The sequence below is a fragment of the Vulpes vulpes genome, chromosome 5, assembly GCF_048418805.1.
Source record: "Vulpes vulpes isolate BD-2025 chromosome 5, VulVul3, whole genome shotgun sequence".
Classification (NCBI taxonomy): domain Eukaryota; kingdom Metazoa; phylum Chordata; class Mammalia; order Carnivora; family Canidae; genus Vulpes; species Vulpes vulpes.
The window spans coordinates 109182487-109208278 of record NC_132784.1 but is presented as its reverse complement, the minus strand read 5'-3'; the positions used below and the strand labels follow the sequence as shown (position 1 = coordinate 109208278).

Here is a 25792-nt window from a genome sequence, read left to right as displayed (position 1 = left end):
GGATAGCCTCGTCATTAAAACAGGGATCATGGTGGTCCCTATGTCACGGAAGCACATGAGATGAGGTGATGCACACGGGACACTTGGCCCCATGTCGGGCACCCCGTGTGCACGCTGGATAGGTCCCCTGGGAGCACAGCGGGGGTAGCAATGGAGATATACACATGAGTGACTGCATGTTGTATTTGTCCACTGCAGTGACACCTCGGTTTTTGGCCTCTTTGTGTGCATCTCTATCCCTTTGGGGGACCAGGCCTCATTTTTCATTTCATTTTAGGAAGCCACTGCCTCACCGTCTCAGCCACGTGAACAGATGCTGCTGCTGCTGCTGCTGTGGGGTCATCCCCACAGGTGTATCCAGAACTGGGTTCACAGACAAGAGGCTGTGAGCACCAGGATCCCCCCGGGAAGGTGATGGGGAGAGAAACTCTTCTCTTTCAGCTGTGAGCACTGGCCGGCTGGGATGCCCATATACAGCTCCCGGTAGTCATCCTCGGCCGAGCTTGCCAAGAACGGCTGTCGCAAGGAGAAAGGAAGGCTCTAGAGATGGCATGAGGAGTCCAGAAGGCGTGGTCCGGGGGCCTGGGCCCTTCCAGGCCTGGGGCTGGCCCTGCCTTCAGACCTCTCTCTTTTGTGAGACAGGCCATTCCCCTTTTTGTCTAAGTCGGCTTGGGTTGGGTCTTCTGCTATTTACATCGGTCCTCTTGGGAACAGGAGCTCAAGGCTAAAAGCATCCAGCAGGAATGCAGAACTCTTCGTTGGGTCCTAGATGCCCACTCTCTGCCCCAATTCACCGGTGGCTCCGGACAAGCCTTTGTGCTCACTGGGTTCTCAGCAGTGAAGTTCTTAGCAACACAACCAGGCCACTGTGGGAGGCGGACACTGAAGTTCTAATACCCTAGGCATCCGTGATTTGAGAGAGCTGGAGCAAGGAGGGGGGCAGAGTCCATCCTTCAATCTAAGGTAACAGAAGAGAAATTAAGGGCTTGTCTCTACAGTCAGGTGGACTCTAGGGACTGGTTCTGAATTCTGGATCCACCTCTTGCTGTGTGACCATGGGCAGGTTACTCAACCTCTCTGAGCCACATGCTCTTCGACTATGCCATGAAGATGTTCAGGTTGCCTAGTGAAAGGCATTGGTTCACTCTCTGCCCCAGCTCACATTTCCATCTCAACCTGAAGATGACTACTTCACTGGAAATAGAAATACTGGAAGAGACCATTCAGTGTCCCCTTTCCGCCCTGTCACCGGCTCCTCCTCGTGGAAAGGAAGGTGGCGGGTCTGATTGGTGAGAATGGGAAGAGCAGACATGCAGCCACATTTCCCCCTCGATGGGGGCAGATCTGAAAGGTAGATCGGTGAAGGCCTGAGTGGCTGCGGGGACCTGGGCGTGCTCAAGTGCAGTGAACCACGTGCTCCTGGGGCCCACGGGCCGGACCCCGATCCATGCATGGCCGCTCTCTCCACCAGCCGTGTCCATTCTCCACCTTCCCTACCTGCTCTGTGGATCTGGACCTCTCAGTCTTGGGAAGAGAAGGGCCTGTGGTGTCTCCAGTCCAAACCTATGACTCACAGAGCAAGCACTTGGCTCCTTGAGTCTCTCGTTAGGTTAATTCTGTACATGCTTCAGAAGGAGAAAGTGTTTCTCAAACCCTGGAGGTGAAGGTGCTTTCTCCTACAGGACTCTGGAATTGCAAACCTCAAAGTAGGAGAATGGATTTCATTACTACATCAAAAGTAAAATTCTGTTCAAGTTAATAAATAGTATTAGTTTGGGAGAAGCTACTTGTAACATCTGTAGCTTTCAAAGGTGTGATGTAGAGAATATTTTTAAAACTCCTGCCTGGGGAGTCTGGGTGGCTCAGCCAGTTAAGCGTCTGCCTTCAGCTCAGGTCATGATCCCAGGGTCCTGGGATCAAGCCCCACATGGGGGGGGGGGTCCCTGCTCAGTGGGGAGCCTGCTTCTCCCTCTCCCTCGGCCCCTTCCCCACCCCACTCACACTCTCTCTTGCTCTTTCTCTCTCTCTCTCTCAAAAAAAAAATCTTAAAAAAAAACTGCTAATCAGTAACTAGAAGTCAAGAAATACAATAGAAAGAAGGACAAAGAAGTGATGATGTATTAGGCATTTGCCAAAAAAAAAAAAATGGGCAACCCCATTTAGGCCAAGCCTAATTTTTAATTAAGATGAGCAACAAAAGGGAAGCTTCGGGATCCTTCCAAATTGTCATTCAGCCACCTGTTTCTTCTCTGTCCCATGTGCTCTCATACAACATTCAGATTTGCCATAAGCGGGTCAGCGCTCTTCCCGAGACTTCTGTTTTCCTATAACTGAACAAAACTGAACCCTTCCCCAAAACGGTTTTTAGGGGGCTTGGCCTGTGCCCACGTGTCTGCTTCAGGATGTGAGAGGTGGTTATTCGCACCCTCCTGTTAGAGTAGACGTGACCAGCGGTGATGACAGTCCGTCAAAATCCCGCTGGTTGTTTCAGCCTCATCAAACAAGCGGGCTCCCGTCTGTTCTCTAGCAGCTGTGCTAAACAGCAAGCCCGATCGAGTTTTGACCCAAAATTTCTCAGAGGATGTATGCACGCATTACGCATTCTAGCTGTTGCCAAGATGTGAAATGTATCTTTCTGAGGAAGTTGCCTATAAATCCTGTTGTGATTTATTTGAGCGAAGAGAGAACAGGAACCATGTGCCGAGCCCATTGGTTTCCTATAAAAAAAAGCAAAATATCAATAAATTGGGGAAACGTTGGGGGCCTTTGGGTCACTAAAATTGGTCGAGTCCCTTAGAACGCTATCAGTAGGTAACTCACAGGAAACTCAAAAGGCGAATAAAGCGAGGAGCCCAATCTTTCCACTCATCAGAGAAAGGCAATTCCAGAAAAGTCTCACTTGACGTGCAGCTCACAAAAGTAATCACTTGAACCCCAACAATGCTAGGAAGGACACGTAGACATGGGACCCTCATGCACTGGTGGGATATGTTGTTGCAACCTCCTGGAGAGCCGTGTGGACGTGTTGGTGCCGTGGGCAGGTGACTGTGATCTAGGTAAGTCCTATTCCTGGGATATGCCTTCCAGAAACTCCTACACACGCGAGCAAGGAGACCCGAGCAAGCATGCCTATCCTGGCAAAGAACTGGAGGCCACTGAGCTGTTTACGGGAATACGGTGCAGACGTCAGGGGGGGATTAGCTGGACTTAACCTAGAGCGTCGCTGAAAGATCTCAAAGCGTAGTGCAGAGTAAAACAGAATGAGTCAAGGGGAGACTGATAGCAAAAACATTACTCATGCACATTTTTCAGACACATAAAATAGTACCGCGCCATTCCCGCGGACGTCATCTGGAGAAATAACAAACGCAAGGTGGATTTTCAAGGACCTACCACAAATGTGTGAGACGTGGTTACTTTTGGGAGGATTTCGATCTGAGGGAGATGATAAAGGAGGGGAAAATGAGCAAAAGAGGTGCTTTGGGAGTCCGGCTTCGCCATCAGCCGGGGAGGATGAACTAATTCTGTTTCCCTGGTGCTAGAAACCCCCTTCCTACCTCTATCAATTTGACAGAGCACTAAACCCATAGCAAGTGCTCAATTAATAATTCAACGGTTTCTAACCTGTTTTTTTTTTTCCCCCTTCAGATTCTGAGCTTTCCGAGGAAGAGGATCTTTCGGGGTTTTCTCTGGACCCAGTACTGAGAGCTCAGGGCATTCCCAGGCTTCCATGGAAGGTTGTGCAATAGAATATCGATCAAGTTCTAAAAGACATGACTGGTTCCGTGGGGTGGAAGGGAACTCAGAGACCATCTTGCCAAGACCTTGGCTGAGGAGGGACTTGAAGCCCTGAGGGGGTCCAGCGACCTTGCCAGAGTCAGCCGAGGGGTCCTGCTCACCCCGCAGAGGACCCCAGGCCCGTGACTCCTCGTTCTCTTCTCCTTCCACTAGGTAACCTGAGATGCAGGTGACCTCACTCACAGCCAGCGTGTGTCTGGTTCTGCAAACCTGGGAGAGGCTGAGGCAGCACTTGTCCACTCTGCGGTACCCCCGGCTCACAGCCTTTCCAAGCAAAGAACAACAGAACATTTCCCTAAAACCCGGTCCCATGGAAAGTGCACACGCAGGTACTCTCCCAAGACACCATTCTGTCTCTGAGAACGACGTCTAAGGGGCGCCTGGGGGGCTCAGTCGGTGAAGCATCTGCCTTCAGCTCAGGTCATGATCTCAGGGTCCTGGGATCGAGTCCTGCGTCAGGGTCCCAGCTCAGCGGGGAGTCTGCTTCTCCCTCCGGCCCCTCCCCTGCTTATGCTCAATCTCTCTGTCTGTCTCTCTCTCAAATAAAGAAATTAAGTAAATTTTAAAAAAAAATTTTTTAAAGAAGTCTAATGGGCAGGCCGTGTTGTCCTGGGAGCACCCATTGCCGCCATCCACCTAGCAGTAAGCGGCTTTGGACCACCCCTGCTGTGGCATCATTACCCTTCGACTTCACGTGTGATGTTGGTGACGCAGCAGGTCACAGGTGGCAGGTGTGCATCAGCTAGCATTGGGGGGGGGGGGGGCTGGCAGCTTAGAAGGAGGTGGTCCTTCCCAGCTTCCAAGCATTCCCCATGAGCCTCTCCATTCTTCCCTCTTCGAAATTCCTCTTTGGAGCCCATTTCCCCAGAAACTAAAACTCCACAGAGGGAGCCTCTGGCCAGGGCCACCCGGGATCTTCTGAGTCCCTTCGAGGCTCGTTTTTTTTTCAAACTTCCTGTTTTCCATTTTGAAAATCCCATCCCTCCCAGACCTTCTGGAAGCCTCTTTCCTGGGACGGTGGGTGTGATACCCTGAGATGGCAGCAGAGGGTGCCCGTGCCTAATGATCCTGGCACCGAGTGTCCCGCTGGGGCTGGGCGGGTCCCCAGCGTCCCTGCAGCTGGCGGGCGGCGAGGAGGAGCTGCCCCTGGGGGCCCGGACCCCGGCCAGTTCAGTGTGGTCGGAGCCACCCGTGTGCTCCAACACTGTCACGGGACAGCTCCGTGGAGTTTTCCATGGAACGGATGAAGGCTGCTCCTCCTTGCCTGCAAAGGAGTTTGGCCCGGGGCTTGGCCTCCCGCTGGCAGAGGCTCCCTTCCCAAATCCCCCATCCCTTCCTGCCTGGAGGCAAGAGGGGAGGGGGCAACCTTTCCCCTCCCATTCCCACTCAGTCATGTGCCCCAGGAATGCCCTAAATCCATCCCACATCAGGGGCCCCAATCTTCCTCCCTGGGGTGGGGAAAGATGTTCTGGGTTTATGGCCTGAAGCCTTGAGACCATTCCCGGGAAGGATCTTTCAGGGCCCGAGCCCCAGTCTCTAGGATTACATCAGTGATGGCAAATTATCAGCAGAGGGTAGATTTGACTTTTTTGGAAGCAGCCCCAGATCATCCAGAGCTGAATCTTTTAAGCGGAGGAAATAAAGTTGGTATGAAAGAACCGAGCCCAGGGCCTGGTGTAGGGTAGGAGCCGGGGAACCGGGGAGCCGGGAGTGGCATGTGAATCTGGGTCATGTGGTGGTTATCGTCCTTGTTGTTATTCGGCAAGTTTTTTAATACAGAACCATGAGATCATTTTTTCTTAGGTGGCCTCCAAAGCAGCTCTGAAGACACACAGAAAAGAGAACTTTCCAAAGAAAATATCGTTGCAGCAAATGTCTTAAAGAATGTTTCAAGGCTACATGTGATTTGTTTGCCCAAGCTCCACATTTATTTAAAAAAAAAAAAAAACACCCTCCGTATTATTGCATATTTGCTCATTTTTCATGCCGATCCCCCAACAGACAGATATTTCTCGGGCACAGAAAATACAGTTAGTTGAGGATACAGGCGCAAAGGTCTTGGGGCCGGAGGCGGGCACTTGCTGTGTATTGGCAGTGATGGTGGCTGAGCTCCACCCACTGCCCACCATGTGTGTCCTGGCACAAGGCGCTGAGTTTCCAGCATCTTCCTCTCTTCATCTTTAAAATGAAGATGACAACAGTTCCCTGGCCGGCCTCTCGCAGGCCACGTTACAGTCACAGATCTGCATGTGCTCTGTAAACTCTGAATTGCTGCAAGACATATCGTTGCTGAGCCTCCCTTGATCCTCGGGCCTTGTATTTTTTTCCAGCTAGGAGTTCCCTGAAGGCAAAGAACATGCCTCAATGTCTCTGGTCACTGCCCACTGTGCCTGTGAAGAGCAACTTGACAGGCAGTGGAGACCTTACACCTTCTGTTAGCAGTCTACCCGAGGCTGGTTTTCTGGCTCGTGGCTCCAACAGGGAGGCTCCTAGGCTGGCTGAGGGGACTGCACCGCTTGCGACAGGCTGCCATCTCTGGGGGGACGAAACCAAGGGGACCAGTCCCGCTAAATATTCACTGAATGCCAACTTCGGGCTGGGCACTCTGTTCGGAGCTGCGGTGGATCCACAGCTGAATCGGACATGATGTCTGTTCCTGAGACATTTGCACGTGAGGTTGATTGTACATACTGCTACTTCATGGTGGAAAGCACAGGATAGTTGTGTGAGAGGCACAGGCACAAAATCATGCTGACGTTACAAGGATGGAGAGGTCCCAAAAAGCGCCACAGGGACGTGGCACCTGCGCCGGCCGTGCGAGTCCAGTCGGACTTGGGTGCGTAGTGCACGTGCAGCGGTGGTGGCAGGCCGGAGCCGGGATGGACGGCAGGTGCTGGAGGCGGGTGTGCCGTGGATGTGGGAGGAAGAGGAAGCTGGCAAGTTTCCCTTGGGGGCCCTGGCCACGGAGAGCCACGTGTGCCCTGGGCTCGTCTCCGAGGTGAAATGAAGTCCCTGTAGCTGCTGTGCAGGGACCCAGGCACACAGATGGGCCACCTGCGCTCACTCCGAGGGGGCGGCCTGGGGTTGAGGGCTGGGTACCCCGAGATGGCAAAGCCAAGGTGGTGCCTGCCCAGGGCCCCAGTTTGGACTCGCACAGCTGGTACTGGGAAGTGCTGAAAGTCAGCGGGACGCACACAGGGAAAGGCGTTCTCTCCTCTATGGGATCTCCAGAGCTTGCCCGTTGGCAGACGGCACCTCATGCAAAGCTCAGAACATCTCATTTTGGAGGCTAAGAGCCCCAGTCCCCAATCCAAACATCGACCTCACATTGAATTCCAAGCCCCCTCAAGTCTGGGGCTGCTTGCTGACCCCGGGACGGTGCTTTCACTCCTCCTCCACCTTCTTTCCCCTTCTTTTGGGTCTTCCTCTCCTCTCCCCACCAGGGACTTGGGGCCTCGGGGGAAGATAGGGAGAAGGGAAAGTCCTTAAGGCCTGTCGATGCCTCCCATGTGGCGAGTACCCGCTGGACGCCTCTCTCTGGGGGCTCCCGGTGAGTTCTTGGGAGGCCCCGTAGGGAACCTCACAGCTTCACAGTCAACAGGTGTGGGTACCGCTTGCTCCATTGACTCATGTGCAAGACAACACCCTCCTGTTTGACCCTTAGACACTGCCCACAACAGTGTCTACCCCCCTGTTCCTGCGGGGGCCCCCTTGCCTTGGCAGGCCAGTGTCCTTGAGCTTGGTGCCTGCAGGATATTCTAAGCACCTTCAAGAGTATTAACTGGGCTCACCCCCTTTCCTGTGGGTCCAGTGTCAGTGAGTGGATCTCACAGGCCTGCCCCCCCAAGTACCCCTTATTCTTAGGAACTTCCTTCCTAGGAAGATTCCAGAATCTTCTAGGAATACTAGCTCAAGAAGAAATATAAGGTAAACGTTACTGAATCAATACTTCTACCTTAATAAGTTCATGTGGGCACGTCTAGTAGTTCCTCTAGAACTCGAGGAGCCTCCTGGCCTCGCCTTGGGGCTTTAGCCAAAATGCTAAAATAACGGGAAATCCCATTTGATTTTCTGTTCCATTAGTGACACCTGATAGCAGAGTTTCTCAGTCTCCGCACTGCTGACATTTGGGCCAGACACTTCTTTGTTGTAGGGGGCTGGCCGGTGCCCTGGAGACGTTTAGCAGCATCTCTGGCCTCTCCTGGCTGGATCTCCCCAGTTGTGACAGTCTCTTCAGACATCACAAAACCTTCCCCGGGGGGCAGAGCAAAATCGCCCGCTGGTGACCATCACTGCCTAACAGACAAGAGGAAGTCATTGAAAGTTTTTGAGCAACGAAGGGACGTAAAATTATAATTAAATGCCATTTGGTTGGTTGGGTCCACCGGATGGTATGAACGGGTGTGGTCAAGGCCAAGAAATGTCAACTGCACCAATGACATCTTTTTGGTCATCCCTGGTGGTGAACAAAGAGGCAGTCTCACGGATGTCTACACAGACCATCCCGGGAAGGTAGGGGACGATGCCACCGAGGTGGAGTAAGCGTGTAAGGAGGGAGGGGGCTGCCGCGTGGGGAGCTGAGGAGCGAAGGCGTGAAGGGGCCAGGCGTCAGGTGGGAGCTTATCCCTGGAGACTAGGACTTCCCTTTCAGAAGAGGAATCTTGGAGAAAGATTTGGATGGAGAATGGTGTGACTGGAGTTCATTGAGAGCCCACCACGCGCTGTGTCTGTCTCAGGTCACCCCGTTTGGTTTCTTCGACAAGCCCTGTGACCAGCATCACGGTCAGCCCCAGTGTGCGGACTCAACCACGAGGGGCTGGGAGGTTAAGCCCATGTCTCAGAGAGAGCACAGATGGAAACCTGGGGGTGGCCGGCGGGGGGCCTGGCAGCTTCCTGGGGTCGCAGTGGTCCTCACGGCTCTGCACCGTCAGCACCGTGGGGGACTGGGGGGCTGGGGGGCCATGGGCCTTATTCCCATTGTACTAAGGAAGACACCGACTGGAAGGAAGGTGTTAACCAAAACCAGGAACCAGAGCTTTGTGATTCCTTATGTAGGAGCAGGTGGGGCAATCCTGACCGGGCTGTGGAATAGGATGTGCGAGTGGTCCCCTCAAACACCCGAGACGGAGTTGGACCTACACTCTCACCCTTCAGAAGAAAGTCAATCGAAAGCTTTGCACACCTCTCCCACCAGGTAATGTGATAGAAGCTTCCACGGGTTAGCTTCCGTATAAAATCCTCGCGAGAATCCCAGGGCAAGTAGTATAATTGTCCCATTTCATAGCTGAGCCAGTTGAGGCTTGATGAGATTTAAGTCTGTCACGAATTGGCACAGTCGGGCCCCAAACCACCACATCTCAAGCTCTCACACAGGGCTTTATGTGTCTTTTTATCTTTTTATCCTTATCAGGTGTGTATTGTTTTTTTTTTTTTTGAGGATTTTGTTTATTTATTTATTTGAGAGAAAGAGTGAGAAGCAAGAGAGATCACAGACAGAGAGCGAGAAGCAGACTCACTGCTGAGGACAGAGCCAGAGCCCGATGCGGGGCTCGATCCTGGGACTCCGGGATCATGACCTGAACCGAAGGCAGGTGCTTAACCGACGGAGCCGCCCAGGTGCCCCTATCAGGTGTGTATAATCACGGACATTTACAAATAAGGGAAGAAAAGGAGCCACAGAGGTCGAGCAACCTGCCCCCTAACACAGGACTATCGGCCATGGGCAGTTGTTCATGTCGTACACGGACAACGCTAGGGGGTGTCATGTAAATCATAGTACAGATTCGTGTATCCATTAAGTCCTAGTCCTGCAGAGGGCAGGACAGTGACTCGAAGAGGATGGGCCAGCCATGCATGTGCAGTGTAACTGTCGCATCACACGTAGTCTCTGCCCTCAAGGCGCTCGCTGTCCAGCAGACAGTGGGGCTCGGGGACCACGGGGAAACCACAGGCTAGATGCTGCGAGAGGTTTTCTCTTTCTCTTCCAGGAACAGGCTACGTAGGGTCAGATAATGATGGAAAACAAATCAGGTGCCCTCTGGTCTTTTTTGTTCACGTGGCTGGTGAACAACAGGACATTCCTTCCTTTTGTCACCACCTCCCATCCACTCCCAGGATCCAAGAATCTTCTTCCGCCCAGAGAGCATCTTCTCTTGGCCTGATGCTCAGTGGCTCCCCACCAGGACAAGGTTGTTAGTGCTCGTGATTCTTAGGAGGGAGAAAACAGAAACAAGAAACCAAGCTGACTCTGAAAGACAACGTTTCTTCCTAATCTCGCCGCCACCAGCGGCTGCCCCGGGGCAAAGCTGGCTGTGCCCAGTTTAGACTCGGGGTGCCCAACAGTGGGGTTGACTATTTCAGGGCCGCAGCCCCATTCCCCACCCGACAGCTTTCCTCCCCCGGCTGACAAAGCCTCCCCAAAGCACAATAACACACCCCGGGCTCCAAGCAGTGCCAACATCATATATATTATTTTATTATTCGCTCGTTTGCTTTCCATGGCAAGTGAAAAAATAATTTAAACCAATTATATGTACAGAGGCTTGGTTAGCGTTTCCAAGAACTTCCAGAAAGATCCCCAGCCCCTCAGATGGCCAAGAAGGGTTTCCTTTCACATCTATACAAAACTCCACCTATAAAAGTCGCGCGTGTAGAAAGGTTTCTTTATTGTAAGCATCACGTGTGCGGAACAGGAAGGGGTGGGGGGAGGAACGTGTGCGGGGTGGGGGTCACACACACCTGCCCAGGGGTGGTCCCGGGTGGGGCGGCTGCGGCCGGGGGCGGTCAGGTGATCTGCAGCGGGGTCTCCAACATCTCCATGAGGAAGGTGTCGATGGGCGTGTCTCCGATGAGCTTGAAGAAGAAAAGGTGCTCCAGGCACTTGAGGCCGATGGAGCGCAGGGCCGGGAGGCGCAGCAGCAGCTTGGCGAACCTGCGGGAGGCCCGACGGGTGTTAGCGGCCCCTGCCGCCCGGCACCTGCCATGGGTCCCCGCCCTGCAAGGGGAGACTGAGGCAGCCGGCGTGCTGGGGTCCTGGGAGGCCGCGGCTCATAGCTCCCAGGCAGGCCCTGGCTGTCCTCACCCCCGGGCCGCAGGCCGCCTGGGCAGCAGGGTCTTGGGCCACGCGTGTGTGCGTTGTGCCCCCACACGTGTGCATGCGCACCCACACATTCTCTCCTGTGCGCGGCTGCCACACCTCACCACTGTCACATGCACACACACCCATACACACGTGGCCTGACACACATGCACACACATGCACACCCACACGTTCTCACATGGGTGTTTACACATGCACATGTACCCCACCACTGTCACACATGCACATATTCAGACATGTGCACCCTTATACACATCCATACACACCTGCCTCACACGTGTCACACATGTTAATATACATACTCATATAGACACTCACACGTACCTCAGGTGTGTGTGTACATGCACACATGTACCCACACACGCTGACACTCTTGCACACCCTCACAAACATGAACTTGTGCACATACACGTACACCTATATACACTCACACATCCTCCTACACTCTCGCACACCCTCACACAGGCACACACTCACACATGTGCACGCCTGCACTCCTACACACTCTTGTATAATTAAGGACGCTGGCTGTGAGGTTCACCACAGGGAGAGAGGCCAGGGTGTGAAGAACTAGTCTCACATCTGCACACCCTTCCCAGGCCCCTCAATCTGCCAAGTTTTCCATCCTGCTTCAGGGGTCCTTCTTCACCTCTCAAAATCCTTTTTGTCAACAAAGCCCAGTTTGAATGCTATTAACAGTAACTGCAAATCAGTAGGTCAGAATTTCCAGTTAAAGGACAACGACCGAGACCATACTAGCCACTCCGGCCTTAATCAGAGCCTCTGGTGAGGCCAGGTCTTCACGGAGGGCCACAACATTATTACATGAGTGAGTTTCCAGTTGGAATTTTAATACTCCTTGAAATTGTGTATGTTTCTATAATCGTACCACATGAAGGCTTAAGGACCTGGGGCAACATAAGAAAGACTCACAGCAGCACCCAAGAAGGTAGGCATTACTGCTTTCCATGGAAAAATCAAGGGTCTGCCCCAAGGCCCACAGAGCCCCTCAGCGCTGATTGTGAGGCCTCTGAGCACATCTGAGGGATGTCACCCAGCGGGAGAGGCGGTGAGATGTGAACGCTGAGCTCCTGGGCCTGACTGCATTTTAGGGAATTAGGTGAAGGGAACGGCTTCTCTGTAAAGTACAAAGCTGGGCTGAGCTGTAGCTCTGAACATTTTTGGCTCTAAAAATGCCAAAGTCTGGCAACACATACAGTGCAGACTCCACGAGGACACCGCTGTCCTTGCTGACTGCCCTTGATTTAGGCACGGAGATGAGGACGGTGGAAGCAAACACGCCCGTGGAGAGCCACGGGCCTGGGGAGGGCGCCGCACCCGTCCTCAGGCACGGGTGGCAGCCAGGGTCACTGAGCACCTGCTTGCAGCCAGGGTCACGGAGCACCTGCCCGCCCCAGAGACAATGTGCACACAGGCTCCCGTCCTCCTGGATTTTCATCTCTGCTTTCAAGCTGGAGAAAGTAGGACTGGGCCCCTGCAAAGTGTACTTCTGAAGAGTCTCCATGGAGTGGCAGCATGCCGCCACTCAGAGCACGGCCCTGACCCCGCGGGGCCAGGATCCGTCCACCGGGTTCTGCGAAGTGGAGGTGGCCAGCAGTCGGCACACTCACCTACCTGGTTGGGCCAACTGACGTCCCTGATGCACCTGCTCAGCCTCAGGGTGGTCGCCCTCCGTCCAGGCTGCGCTGGATGCACCCAAGGGACATGCAGAGGGCCCAGCCTCGACACCCCCTCCCTGCACTCCCCGATTCCGCCCTAGACCAGCCAGCAGGTGGGTAGCCCAGGCCCCTGGCAGTCACGTTCCTAGGAAAGGGGGCACGTTCCAAAGTTCGGAAAGTAATACTTGCTGGAAACGACCTAAATATTCCACAGGATCATGGCTAAATACATGAGGTTACATCCAGCCTGTGAAATACCACAAAATCATGGAAAATGAGAATTTTGTACTTTTCAGTATCTGAAAAGTGCCTAAAATGGCTAAGAAGGGAAAATAACACTCCAAACTGTATGATTCCCTACCCGTAAATACGCACTTCTACGTACACGTGCATCGATACACAAGGATCGTGGGGGAAAAATATATATCCCCCAAATTTCTGATTAATTTATTACCTGCTTTATTTCTTAAATGCTTGCCTTATCTCCCACAGAGGCATACTCTGCTTTTATAATAAGGAAGAAAACTGGTTTAGGTTTTCTTCTAAGAGATTAAATAATAGGACCTAGAGCCAATTTCAAAGAAAAGGGTGAGTATGAGCCTTCTTATTCCTAAGGCCCTGCGCGCAATATGTGCCCAAGACACCACGCCTGATGCTGCCTCATGCTGGGAGACTCCATAGAAATCACCCAATCCAGGGCTTTCAGTCAGCTCCCGCCGGCCAGGGGTCCTATTGCAAGGATCGGGGCGACTGCCAGGGGTCCACCAAAATCCACTCTCCCCTTCTTCCTTGGCAGACAGCTGCCCCCATTCTCCAGAATCTTCTGTGGCTCATGGGGCCACGTTGACTAAGGTTCGGCCAACGGCAGTGAGTGAGGGGACAGGGGATCCTTTCCAGGCCCAGGTCTGCCCCGGGAGCCTCACCTCTGTGCCCCTGCGCCTCTTTCCCCTCCCATCAAGATGCAAAACAAGATGTGGCTCTGGGATACGGTGGGGCCCCCAGACGGAAGGAGCGGATCCCCGAGGCATGACGCGGAAGCCAGCCAGCCCTCTCAACGGGCTGCTCACCCAAGCCTGACATGTAGGCAAGAAACACATTTCCGTCGTGATCAACTACTGACTCCGGGGAGGTCTGCTACCCCAGCTTGGGCTCCCGACCACTCAAGGCCTGCGTGTGCTTCGTACTGAAGGCCGGAAACCCACCCACTTGGCGTTAAATTAAAAACTCCAACAAATAACGGAGCTCAGCCTCTTCAGGCCAATTGATACATGCTGGCTTAGGATCCAGAAAAAAAAAAAAAAAAAAACAGCTTAAAGGGAAATTAGACCTCACAGAGGAATGAAAGCCATCAGTGAGAATTCAGAGCATATAATATTAACCCTAAAAAACAAAACTAATGCCTTTAAGGCAGTTTTGTCAGTTTCATTTTTGGATTTCTAGGAGATTTGAGGATCGCATTCTCTCTATTTAACTAGAGTCAGCAGAGGAGGAGAACTTTTGTTTAGCTGTGCTTTGGGGGAAGCATTTGAGACAAGTTTTTTGGTTGGCTTTTTCTCTTCTTTCTTTCTTTCTTTCTTTTTTTTTTTGTTTGTTTGTTTTTCAGCGACCCAGGAATACTTAAACTGGTTGATGGCCTCGGAGACCTTCGGACCACTGTCCTCCTCTTTAGACAAGGAGCCCAGAGCCAGAGCCAGCACCTTGCCAGATGCCACACAGATGGCCCCAGGGGACAGCGGTCACGTCTCCTGGCCACCGCGGTCTGTGCCTCGTAGCGCAGGGGCTTCGGTGGGGGCAGCGCAGAAAGCCTGGCTGCCAGCCAGGAAAGCAAAAGCTCTTTGAAACCAGCCAGACCTGAGCTCACATCTCAGCCCCGCTGCACACCAGGTCCGAGACCTCGAGCAAGCGCCTTACCCTTTCCGAACATCAGCACCTCATTAGAAACTGAAGGTAACGAGACCCACGTTCATCCGTTCACTTGTTTGTCCGTTCAACGTCTCAAGCTGTGTGCTACGTGCCAGGCACCGCTCTAGGCTCTGACACCAGAGTGTGGAGCGGTGAGCAAGATAAGACCTTGGGTTTCAAGGAGCTAATGGGTTCACAGCTCTCAGCTTGCTGTAAAGACTAAACAACCCATAAAACATCTAGACAGTGCCTGCTGCACACTGCCAGGTATTCAGGGTGAGCAGCAATCACTGCTGCCATTAGATTCTTCTAGCACTCCCTCACCTGCCAGGTTGTTCTGGATACTTCTGCTTAGTGTAGGCCTCAAGGGTGGCGTAAACCTTCTCTCGCAGGGTCTCCACCTCTGAGGGGTTGGACAGCCCCTTGGCATCTGGAAAAGATGACTGAGTTAGCCTCGGGTGGCACACGTCAGGTGGACACCCTTCCATAGGGGCTGTCCCCATCCACTCAGGCCTCACCCCAAGAGTTACGAGGGACACGCTGGATGGGGAACCACAGTGAAAGAAACAAAGTAGGGGGTCCTCTGTGCCCCCCGGCTCTCTGCTTTATGCCCAGTCTACCCAACAGACTCTTGGAACAAAGGCTTAAAACCCTGTTAATAGGAGCACCTGGGTGGCTTAGGAGTTGAGCATCTGCCTTCAGCTCAGAGCCTGATCCTGGGGTCCTGGGATCGAGTCCCATTACCTACAGGGAGCCCACTTCTCCCTTTGCCTGTGTCTCTGCCTCTGTGTGTGTGTGTGTCTCTCATGAATAAATAAAATCCTTTAAAAGTTTTTTTTAAAAAGCCCCTGTTAATACCCAAACACACCCACTACTGACTCCAAGGAGGAGAGTTTTATTTTATCCGATCATTCCAGAAATATCACAGTGACACATTTACTGAGGCCTACTATGTGCTAAGCACGGACTGAACGATGAGATGCGGTTCAAAAACCAGATCCCCTCACGTGCTGCCTCAACTAACTAACCACCTGATTCATGAGATGAAACTGGGCATGAATTACCACATAATTCTGAATGGTCATCTTTCTTGACCCACAGCAGCATTTGATGAACATGATCACTTCCTCTTTCCTGAAATGTGTTTCTTCCCTGGGCCTCAAGGACATCACTCTTCTGCTTCTCTCCCTGTCCCCTCATTGCCCTGCCTCAGGCTCCTCCGCTGGCTCTTCCTTTTCTCCCCAACCCCTATGCGAGGGTGCACCCAGTGCCTGGTCCTGAGCCCCCTTCTCTGCCCAAGCTTTACTGACTCCCCATGTGAGTTCACACCTGTCTCTGAGCCTCATGTGCCAGGTAGAGGCTGACGGCTCTCACACACACATCTCTGGTCCTGACTTGCCCTCTGAACCCCAGACATATAAACAAGACCTTCCCGACAGGCTACTCTTGGATGTCTACCATCCACCTGAGATTTGAAAGCACAAGACAAAGTCCTGATTCCTACCCACCCACCCTTAGGACCCCCATCTCAGCAAACTAAACTCCATTTTCCCAATCACTTTGGAAAATGAAACAAAACCCCTGAGAATTACATTTAATACCTCTCTTTCACAATCTCTAATCTGTCAGCAAACCCCATTGGCTTTGCTAAAAACTATATGCAGAGCCTGATCCTAGGCCACTATCCTCTCTCACCTCCCACTTGCCCCCAAATATGCACGCTCCATTCAAGATGCTTTCAGGATGGCTCTAGGAATAGAAACCATGAAGAATCGACTCCCCACCCTCACCAAGGATGGGTTCCTCAGCCCTGCCTTGTCTGTCTCAGCTGAGCTAGAGGACCAGAGGATGTCAGAGCTTGGAGGCCGAGCCCAGAGGAGGGCAAACCACTGCATAGTCACCTGGGTTAAACAGCACAATGGCTCGCAGGCACCCCAGCTCCGACTTGTCCATCTGCATGTCTTTCATTTTGGAGACCAGCTCAGTCAGGACTCTGTTCACAGGAAACAATGAGAGGTGATTAGAAAACCACGAGTACCAGGCCAAGGGCTGATAAAATGAAGGCAACCTACCCCATTTTCCAGACCATGCATCAGGGACTAGGGGCAGAGAGATGAATAGGATGCAGTCCTGATCTCAAGGAACTCACAGCTTAATTGAAGAAACAGACATGGAAACAGACAGGTGGCAACACAAAGCCAGTAACTGCCAGGAACAAAGTCCAAGGGAACACCCGGGAGGAAGCAGGGGGGGGCTGGATGCTCTGGCAGGGAGGGCTGGAAAGGCAGCCTAGAGGATCTGGACATGCAAGAGGCAACGCAGGGTGAGGGTGTGGCATGTCTGGAGGAAGACAGCAGACGGCAGCATCCAGACATGAGGGAGAAATCACCAGGGACCGTGAATAGGGTTGAATCAACCAAAGATCATGCTGGGCTCTGTGTGGAACGTGTTGTGGCAAAGGGCAGGAAAGAGTAGAGGCATCTCGGGTGGACGTGCACGTGGCCTGGAAGACCATTTTCCATGGATGTGGAAGGGGGCCACAGGGCCCTGGCACAGGACAGACAGGCTATTTTCAACCCTGGCCACCTCTTCACCAGTTCTCCATCCCTATGTCCCAAGCCACTCACCTCTACTCATTTCATTCATCTCTTTAAGGCATATGCCTTCATTCTCCTTTCACATCACTTAAGGCAGAGAGGCCCAGATGTTGGCTCCTGCTGCTGCCTGGCCCAGGGGCGGGGGGGTGGGGAGGGCTGCTCCTCCTGCAGCCCTTCCCCAGATATCCTGCTACAGAGTCCAGCAAAAACCTCAGCTCATCGTTCCCCACTCCTAAAGTCAGATCCTGGCTGCTTGTCCTCATCCCGGCCCCTAAGCAGCTCCAGCTCCCCACCCCAAACCTCCCAGGTAACGTCAATGATCCAGTCTCTCCTTTGGAGACCCACAGAAATAGCAGGTTCTCCCTCCTCCCCAGCAGCTATGCTGGCCCCTGACGGCCTCCATCTCATCATTTCAAACCTTCTCGTAATCCACCTGTCATTCTCCAGGTTTCTGTTCTCATGTGTTACATGGTCTCTGCTTCTTGCCCCATGCAGCTGTTGGGGTGGTCCATTCTGCATCCCCCCACCACCCCCAGATCCCCACACCCACATGAGCACATGTAGACACACACACACACACACACACACACACGAGCACCGGAAGCAGAGGAGAGCCACCTGTCAAAGATGGAGCCAACCCCAGCGCTGTGGGCACTGCTCCGGTGGACGTGTAAACCCGTGGCCAGAAGAATGCCATCCTGGACAGAGACCGAGCGGTGGGAGAAGGAGGCAATTAGCAATTCATTCCACCCTGCAGGGATAAGAAGGAGGCCTTGAGGGACAACCGACCACGTTTTTGCTTTACCGATGATCATCTGCAGCATATATCCTGACCCTCCTCCCAGCCCCCATGTAACAAAAGCAGAACCAGAAATCCAGGGAGCTGGGAAAACCAGCTCCAGACAACACAGCCAATTAGTGAAGAATCGGGGTCCCTTGACTCACAGCTCTGCATGTCCCCCACTGTCTCCCCAGTGCAGCTCAGAATGGCAGCTTGGGGATGAGGACTCTTGTTTCCCCCCAATCAACAAATATGGACTGAACATTTAATGGGTAATAGTCAATATGTTGGGTGCCATGGTGGACGAAGCGAGAATACCCTGTACCTCCGCCCCCAGGACATGACAACCCAGCTTTATTTCTTTGGTGTTGCCTCCCAGCACCAAGGACAGCACATGAGGGACTGCTCATCATCTAACAGGGATGAGACGAGGACCTGGCTCCCAATGCTCAGCCAATCTTCAAGGAAATTTCCCTGCTGGCCCGGTGACAAAGAGGATGTGCATGCAAACTGCACGGTGTACCAGAAACAGAAGCCCAGAGAGAAGACAGCACAGAGACTTTAACGTAGGAAGGGTCCCTGAATAAACAAATTTGAGCAAAAGAATCTTTGGCTTGTCTTATCTCACCGGTGAAATGGGAATACCTCTATTTTCCAACAGTATAATAATAACGAGGCACTGCCTCGGACTGTCCTCAATGAAACTGTCTCTGAAAATTAAACGCAAATTATAAAACCATGGTAAAATTTGCACAGGAAGCGAGTCTCACTCTCCATTAACAACATTTCATTTGGGAATCAAAGTTTTGGAGGAGGGCCACCCAAGTTTAAGAGCCCATAATTCATCTGAAAAGAATAACTCTGGATGGGGTTATCCGTCAAAACGGCACACAGCTTAGGTGGGTTAGAGCTTTTACAGGTGACTTGTTTTAGGATCCCAAGGGTAGTTCCAAAATGGCAGCCCAAGTGGTTGTCCTAAGAAAAAAACAAACCCCGATGTCCTTTACCTGCCCGGAGCAGGATGACCTGGTCCTCCAAGGTGAGGTCAGAGAAGTGGGGAATGCGCTTGGCCCATTCAACAAGAGTGAAGAGCTGCTTATCAGCAGCATGGCATATGTTGGTGACAGGGTCATTTGTCTAAAAAAAAAAAAGAAAAGAAAAGAAAAAACCCAAAGTACTGTGAGGGGTGGATTCCAGGATTCCGGGACTTGAATACACCCCTTTCCTGTCTCCAGTGCCCCCAAGATGTGGGAGGTGGATGGACGCCTAAGACCACATACCGAGTTCTCCAAGTTCATATCACCATAGGATTCTGTCTTTGGCTCAACAGCAAGCTCCGCTTCTAGAATCCTCTCCACAGGCATATCTTCATGGCCGCTGTTGGCACAGTCTGCCTCACTCTCGGCCCGCTCCCGGCTCCTCTGCCTTTCTTCTTGCACAGCTGGCTCATGGGGAAAAAACACACAGACGTTACCACATGCCCAGGACAATGGCGGGAAAGCGAGTTACCTACTGGGGCTTCCGTAGCCTCATCTGCAAAATGGGCATCCTTGTGGTCCCGGGTCAAGAGATGTTGTGATGGTGACAGATGACACGGAGCAAGCAAGGTGATTTGCTTATGCGTGTGCACGACTGTGGGTTCTATAGCCCATATCCTTTCTAGTTCATGATGGTGACCGGTCTAAGAAGTTTGCATTTCAGATTTTAATAACCCTGATGCTCCCCTCTCTCTGGATGAGCCACTTCCTCCCCAGTCCCCTGAGGACAGTCTCCTGCGTTTTACCCCCAGCTGCTCCCTCTAATAAACTGTGGGCAAGCAATGGTTAAGTAGCGAGCGCATCGCTTCAAAAACTCTGTCAGATCCTATGCATCACGCTTGGCATTCACGTCCCATTAGGTCTGCCCCTAATGCACCAGCCTGAACACAGCATCACCTGATCCGACTTGTCAGGGAAGATCTTCGGGGAGCCAGGAGGGTATTTAGTAAGTGAAGAGGTGGAAATGGAAAGTCACCTAGATGACATGGGGGGTGACATGACACCCGCTGATTTGGGGGGTGGGGAAGGGTACACGGGCAAAGGTGTGGGCTAGAATGATCTCTGCCTCCCCATACTCAGGGTGTTTCACCAAAGTTCACTCTAACCCACAGAACCCTAAGGGGCTGCACACAAGCATGTCAGGGAGATCCTCTTCCCAATTCTGTCCTCTTCGTTGACACATGTTCTCTGTTGGGTCAGTCTCCATAATCCACAAAGCTGTGGTTTCCATCTTCCTATTCCCAGCATGAAGGAGCAAAATTCAATGTTGGTATACTTTTTTTGTTTTAAATCCCAAGATTCAAGAAAATTATCCCCTAAGCAGGTGGCTAATCTGGAACTCAGTGACAGCTCCTCGGCCAGCAACCTCGACCTCTCAGCTTCTCTCCTTTCCTCCCCTGGGGCCTACCCCCAAAGTCACCTCCTACTCTCTGAGGGCATCACGAGGCACCAAGGCTGCAGAATGAGCTGGAACCAGACGCTGGGCATCCAGTTTGTCATGCAAGTGACGTCAGTGACCTGTCAGGGTAGGTCAGAGGAGGGTATGACAGCAAAAACACAATGCATACCCCAAAGTCTCCAGTAGAGAAGTGCCAAGACGCCTTGAGATGCAAATGATATTCAATGATCAGGATGAAGGGAGGGAGGGAGCAGCAAGGGTAGGAAGGAAGGAGGGAGACATGGAAAAGAGAATAAAGCAGGGCAGTGACAGAAGGAAGACAGAAGGGAGAGAGCATGAAATTAGGAAAGAGGACAGCAAAAGTCATGTACTTGGGACTCCAAGAAGTCTTTTTCAGAATGGGCTGTACCAGGTCCCAGCCAAAGAACATGGGACGTAGGACTCAGCCCACCCAGCCTCCATCTCCCTACTGTATACTAGGGAGCATCATACTCGAGTGAGGTTGTTTTGGGAACATTAAATGAAATAATTATAAAAAAGCTCCCCCAAATATAGGAAGTTCCCCTTCTCTTTGGCCCTCTTCTCTTCTCTTTGTGCTCTTGGTCTTCTCTCAGGTCCTCTCCCCAGCTCCCCTGGGGCCTTTTCCTCCCTCGTCCTTCCTCTGTCCACTCTGTTGGCCTTCATTGACTGACAGCATTACAGATACCGCCATGGGTATTTTCATCAGCAGCCGGCGTGACTGGTTAAAGTCGAGTGCTCCTTGTATTAACTGTTTTAAGGTAGGTGAAGAGGCTTCTGTTTTGTCTTGATTTTAAAAGATGGGGAAAAGCAAACGAACTTAAGTCTTCTCTATGGTCCTCAGTTGAATTCTTCTGCCGATTTGTGCCATTGAAGGGAGATAACCTTCAAGCTTCAAAGAAAATAACCTTGGCTTCTGAGAATTAGATTCTAATTCCAATCTTGCCGTTAATCGAGTGATCCTTTGCTATCCCCTCTCCGTGTCATAAATCTTAGTGTCATAGAACAGGAGTCATATATATATATATATATATATATATATATATATATATATATATATATCTGTTGCTGGGGGAAATCTTCCATGTGGCAGACATTCTGAGCTACCACTACTACATACATTCGGGATATATCCAGGGGATGCCGGGTGATCTAAAATAACACCAAACTCCCGCCTTCCAACAGAATTTTATCCATTAGTCCAACATACATTTATCGTATGTGCACTATAATAGCCACAATTTTTTTGGAGTTTTTTTCCCTCTGGGTCAGGAATTATGCTCAACACTTTACATAGATTATGTTTCATCAAATCCCCACAATAACCTTATCTCTCAAGTACTATGAACCACAGAGTAGGTATGTAACCTACCAGAGGTCACAGAGCTAAGAAAACATGGAGCCAACATGTAGACCTGGGCTGACAGCCTTCTAAGCCCACCCCTCAGCCCTCTGTACTGTCTCCCAGGCTCTGAGCTGGTTGTACCGATCAAGGCCACATGGGGCTCAAGAAGGATATTATATGTTATCCAGGAACTGCCTTAAATATAGTCCATTATCTAACCCTCCAAACTCTAGTATATGACAAGAAATCATGGCAATGTATTTCCCCAAGACCCCTGAGGGTTATTTGGTAGCCTGGAAGTCAGAGGGTCATGGTCCTGTATCAGCTCTGCCATTAGCTCACTAGGTAAGCTTAGGCAGGTCCTGAGGCTCTCAGAACTTTTGTTTCTTCTTTTAGGAAATGATTGTGTTGAATCAGAGAGGAGCAAATGTCCGTTCCAGTTTCACCGTTATGTGTCCTGAAAAGGCAAGGGGTCCTGGCCCCTGGCTCTTTCTTGGTAGATACATTTCTGAGCCCATCCCCACGACATCCTTTCCTCTCTGTTCAACTCTCCAGACAGAAGTGTCAATTCAATAGTTTCTCTCAGTTAACTGTGCCAGAATTTTGTTATTCTTGTCCTCAAGGCGGTGTCCGCTCTGAGCCCCTGATTCTGTAAATCGTGGGCAGTAATGATCGCGGTGAAGGAAAGGCTGCTGAGCAGCTTTCTGAAAGGGGTCTTTCCTATATTGAGACCAGGAACGGATTCGCTCCTTTGCCTTCTCTTCATCAGGGTAAATAGCACCAATTCCTTTGGAAATTTTTCCAAAAATTAAGGAAAAATTTTAAAAGGGCCTCTTTCCCCTCTTAATTTTTACTACACAGCCTTTCATCACCCCCATTTCTCCACATCCTTTTCAGAGAGGCAGAAGCCCAAACTAGGCCCTGCATCAGACAATCAGAACAATGCTGGGTTTAAAGGAGGGTCTGCCCTGGTCCTTAGAATTCACATGTCCCTGTCTGACTTTTTCTTTCATGGAAAGAAAGAAAAAAAGTCTTTCATGGACTTTTTCTTTCAAGTGTGGAAGAGCCACACTTCCCACCCTTTGGCTGTGCACCAACCACTCTGACTGTAATGGAGCTGAGGGCTGTTGGGTGGAGAGACAGAGCGTGAGCAGTAGACGAGGTCACTTCCCTGATGGAAGCCTCTCCTTGCCTTCAATTCAATCTAATCTGTATAAGGAAGACAATTACTGTTCCAAGTCATCTTGAAACTTATCTCATCTGTCCTGAGAGGCAAAGATGACACCCACACTCAGATTTTGGGGCACCTGGCTGGTTCAGTCGGTTAAGCATCTCCCTTCGGCTCAGGTCATGATCCCGGGGTCCTGGGATGGAGCCCCACATTGGGCTCCTTGCTCAGCGGGGAGTCTGCTTCTCCCTCCCCCTCTGCCTTCTCCCCCCAGCTCATGCTTTGTCTCTGTGTGCCTCTCCCTCAATAAATAAATAAAATCTTTTTAGAAAGTGACCCCCTATAGCAATCATGCTCTTGCTGATGGGAGACATTCTTTGGGGTCATTAATTTTATGTTTGACCATCATGGTGGCAGAAGCTATAAGGAATACCAGTTCTATCTTGGTGAATAGAAGATAGTCTCCACCAGCTGATTTTTCACATCACATGTTCGGATCAATAAGATCATTGACTCCTTGACACCAAGAATGACATGAGCATGAAGCACGCACTTGGTTAATACTTGGTGACTGAGTGAATTAGTCCTTTTAGGAGCTCCCGCATGAGTAAAACTTTTGATTCTAATAATCGGTTTAAAGCACTCACCCATTCACTCAGGAATTACATATCATGCCTACTGTATGCTAGTCACGGGCAATACAGCAGTAGGGGGAAAAAGCAGAAAAAATCCTTGCCTTAGTGGAGACAGGTAGTAAACTAAGTATGTTAGAGAGTGATACACGCTCTGAGAAAGACACCAGGCAGTGTCCAGGGTGGCAGATGAATTCTAGATGGTGTAGACAAGCCTTTACCTAGAGGTTGACTATTGAATAAATGTCTGAAGGAAGAGAAGAAGGGAGCTATGCAGGCACCTGGCAAGAGGGCATTCCAGGCAGAGAGACAGTAAGTGCAAAGCTCCTGGGGAGGGAGCACCCCTGGTGGCCCAGCAGAGACCAGCAAGGCTGGACCAGAGTGACATGGGACAGTCAGGCTGTGCACAACCATGAAGTCATAACCAGGGTTTTGCCTTTTTTCTGGGTAAGAAAGGAAAGCACTGGAGCATTCTGATGCAGGTAGGGCTTGACCTGACCCACTTGTTCAAAGCCTCTCTGGTTGCTCTGGAGAGTGTAGGGAGGGTTTTAGGAGCCTACGTGAATCAATACAGAAGGTAGCAGTGGCTTATGCTGGGAGCATGAAAGTCAGGAGACATGGAAAGATTCTGGACATAATTTGAGGGAGAGACAGGATTTCCTCACACACTGAATATAGCAGAGGAAAGAAAGAGGAGCCCAAGGGCAACTGAAAAAAAAAATGGCTCTTTCCTAAAATGGGGAATGCTGTGTGATAAACAGGCTGGGAGGGCAGATGATCGGGAGCCCAGGTTTGGGTCTGCCACCTGAGATTCCTGTCAGGTAACAGAGGGGGGGCCATCCTCATCCCAGAGCACCCCTGCACCCCGGCAAGAGGGGAGGCTCCAAATAGGCTCTGATCTGGGAAGAAGACCTACTCTGGGCTCATCAGCTCCCTGTGGGACCTCGGAGAACCTCACCGGTTCCTCCAGTTTCCTCCACTGTACAACAGTGAGCACTATTACATTATTCTGAAGGGCCACCTCCATCTATCTCAGCCATGCTAAGAATGTTCTTTTTTTTTTTTCCTTCCTGGGAGCATTCTCTCCTAGGAGGGGCTCCAAGAACCTTTTCTGCATTGATCCTTTCAGTCAGCCTCCCCTCTCCTCAGAGAAAAGTTCTTGGAGAAGAAAGAGTCACCTGGGATCAACTAAATGCCCTGCTCCTATTTTCTGGAGAGAAGTGTCACTTGCTCACTCCGAAGTCTAGTACAATGCACCATTTACACTATGCCCTTGCGTGAGTTCACGAGCTAATTAACTGCCCAGTTCGACTTATTTGTGTTATTTAATGGAAACGCTTTTCGATTCTCTAAATGAACAGAATGCACTTTCAGAGTTTTTTTTTTTTTCCTGCTCTACAACCCAGCTAAGCCACACTGTAGATGGAAAGACATATCTTTAAAACATACGATGATGGTCTCTCCAAATGAGAAGGCTAAGTCTGATTACTGGGAAAGCCGATAATCCCCCCCAAAGACCACAGATACACCAATATCAGGAGATCCATAGCAGCCCCAGGTTATAAAAGTCCAGAGAGATGACTCAAACCAGCAGGCTCCCCCAGTAAGGATGAGAGGCGAGACGTCAGCTCTGCCCAGAAAGCCAATCGAATGATCCATTTATGGGGTGGCCCACCAGGACCCTGAAACCGGCTCTGACACTTGTTGCCTGGCTCTTGGGAGAGCCAGGGAGAGGGTCCAGCATGCTGACCATCACCTGAGCTCCAGGAGAGGACAGGTGAGCACAGAGGAGGGAAGTGCACCTGTTCTCCGCTCCGGGGTACCCACCGCTTAGGGCAGGGGCACTCAACCGCACTCCTCGAGAGGTCACGAGGATTTCTACCGTGATTTACAGGCAAACCAGTCTCCCCCAAGGGGCCGAGGCCTCACCTTCCCTCTTCATGCCCATCACCAGGCACTTCTGGTAGCGGCAGTACTGGCAGCGGTTCCTCTGGCGCTTGTCAATGAGGCAGTCTTTATTATCGCGACACGTGTACATGAGGTCTTTCCTTATGGTTCTCTTGAAGAACCCTTTGCAGCCTTCACAACTGTACACACCGTAGTGCTTTCCTGCTCACAAGAAGAAAAAAAAATGAACACTGCAGAGAGTGTCTTCAAGTTTATTCGGATCTTTCATTCACAAGAGCCCCTTGGCTCCCCTCCCCCCAAGGACACTGGCACAGCACCCAGGCACCAGGACAGGCAGCTAAGAGAAACCAGCGGAGGAGGCAGGCTTGGTCACGGGAACCAAACTAAGGCAGAGGAAATATGCCCTTCCTCGTGTCTTCCCTCCAGAAG

At 51.4% G+C, this 25792-nt stretch overlaps 1 protein-coding gene across 7 annotated transcripts in view; it reads right to left on the bottom strand.

Annotated features, from left to right (window-relative positions):
* Positions 1-2100: 2100 nt before the first annotated feature.
* RXRG (retinoid X receptor gamma) overlaps positions 2101-25792 on the bottom strand; it is a 53178-nt gene continuing 29486 nt past the window's right edge. For 3 of the 7 annotated variants that reach the window (XM_072759592.1, XM_072759598.1, XM_072759597.1), the window contains 8 exons: positions 25385-25564; positions 19137-19297; positions 18864-18993; positions 17694-17826; positions 16380-16471; positions 14803-14908; positions 10537-10729; positions 9219-10005 (listed from right to left, as the gene is read on the bottom strand). In XM_072759592.1, coding sequence (XP_072615693.1) covers positions 10582-10729; positions 14803-14908; positions 16380-16471; positions 17694-17826; positions 18864-18993; positions 19137-19297; positions 25385-25564 — 950 coding nt within the window. In that variant the 3' untranslated portion in view covers positions 9219-10005; positions 10537-10581. Of the gene's footprint in view, positions 2718-9218; positions 10006-10249; positions 10730-14802; positions 14909-16379; positions 16472-17693; positions 17827-18863; positions 18994-19136; positions 19298-25384; positions 25565-25792 lie in introns of those variants that run through there. The other 4 variants (XM_072759596.1, XM_072759594.1, XM_072759595.1 and 1 more) reach the window with 2 other exon arrangements.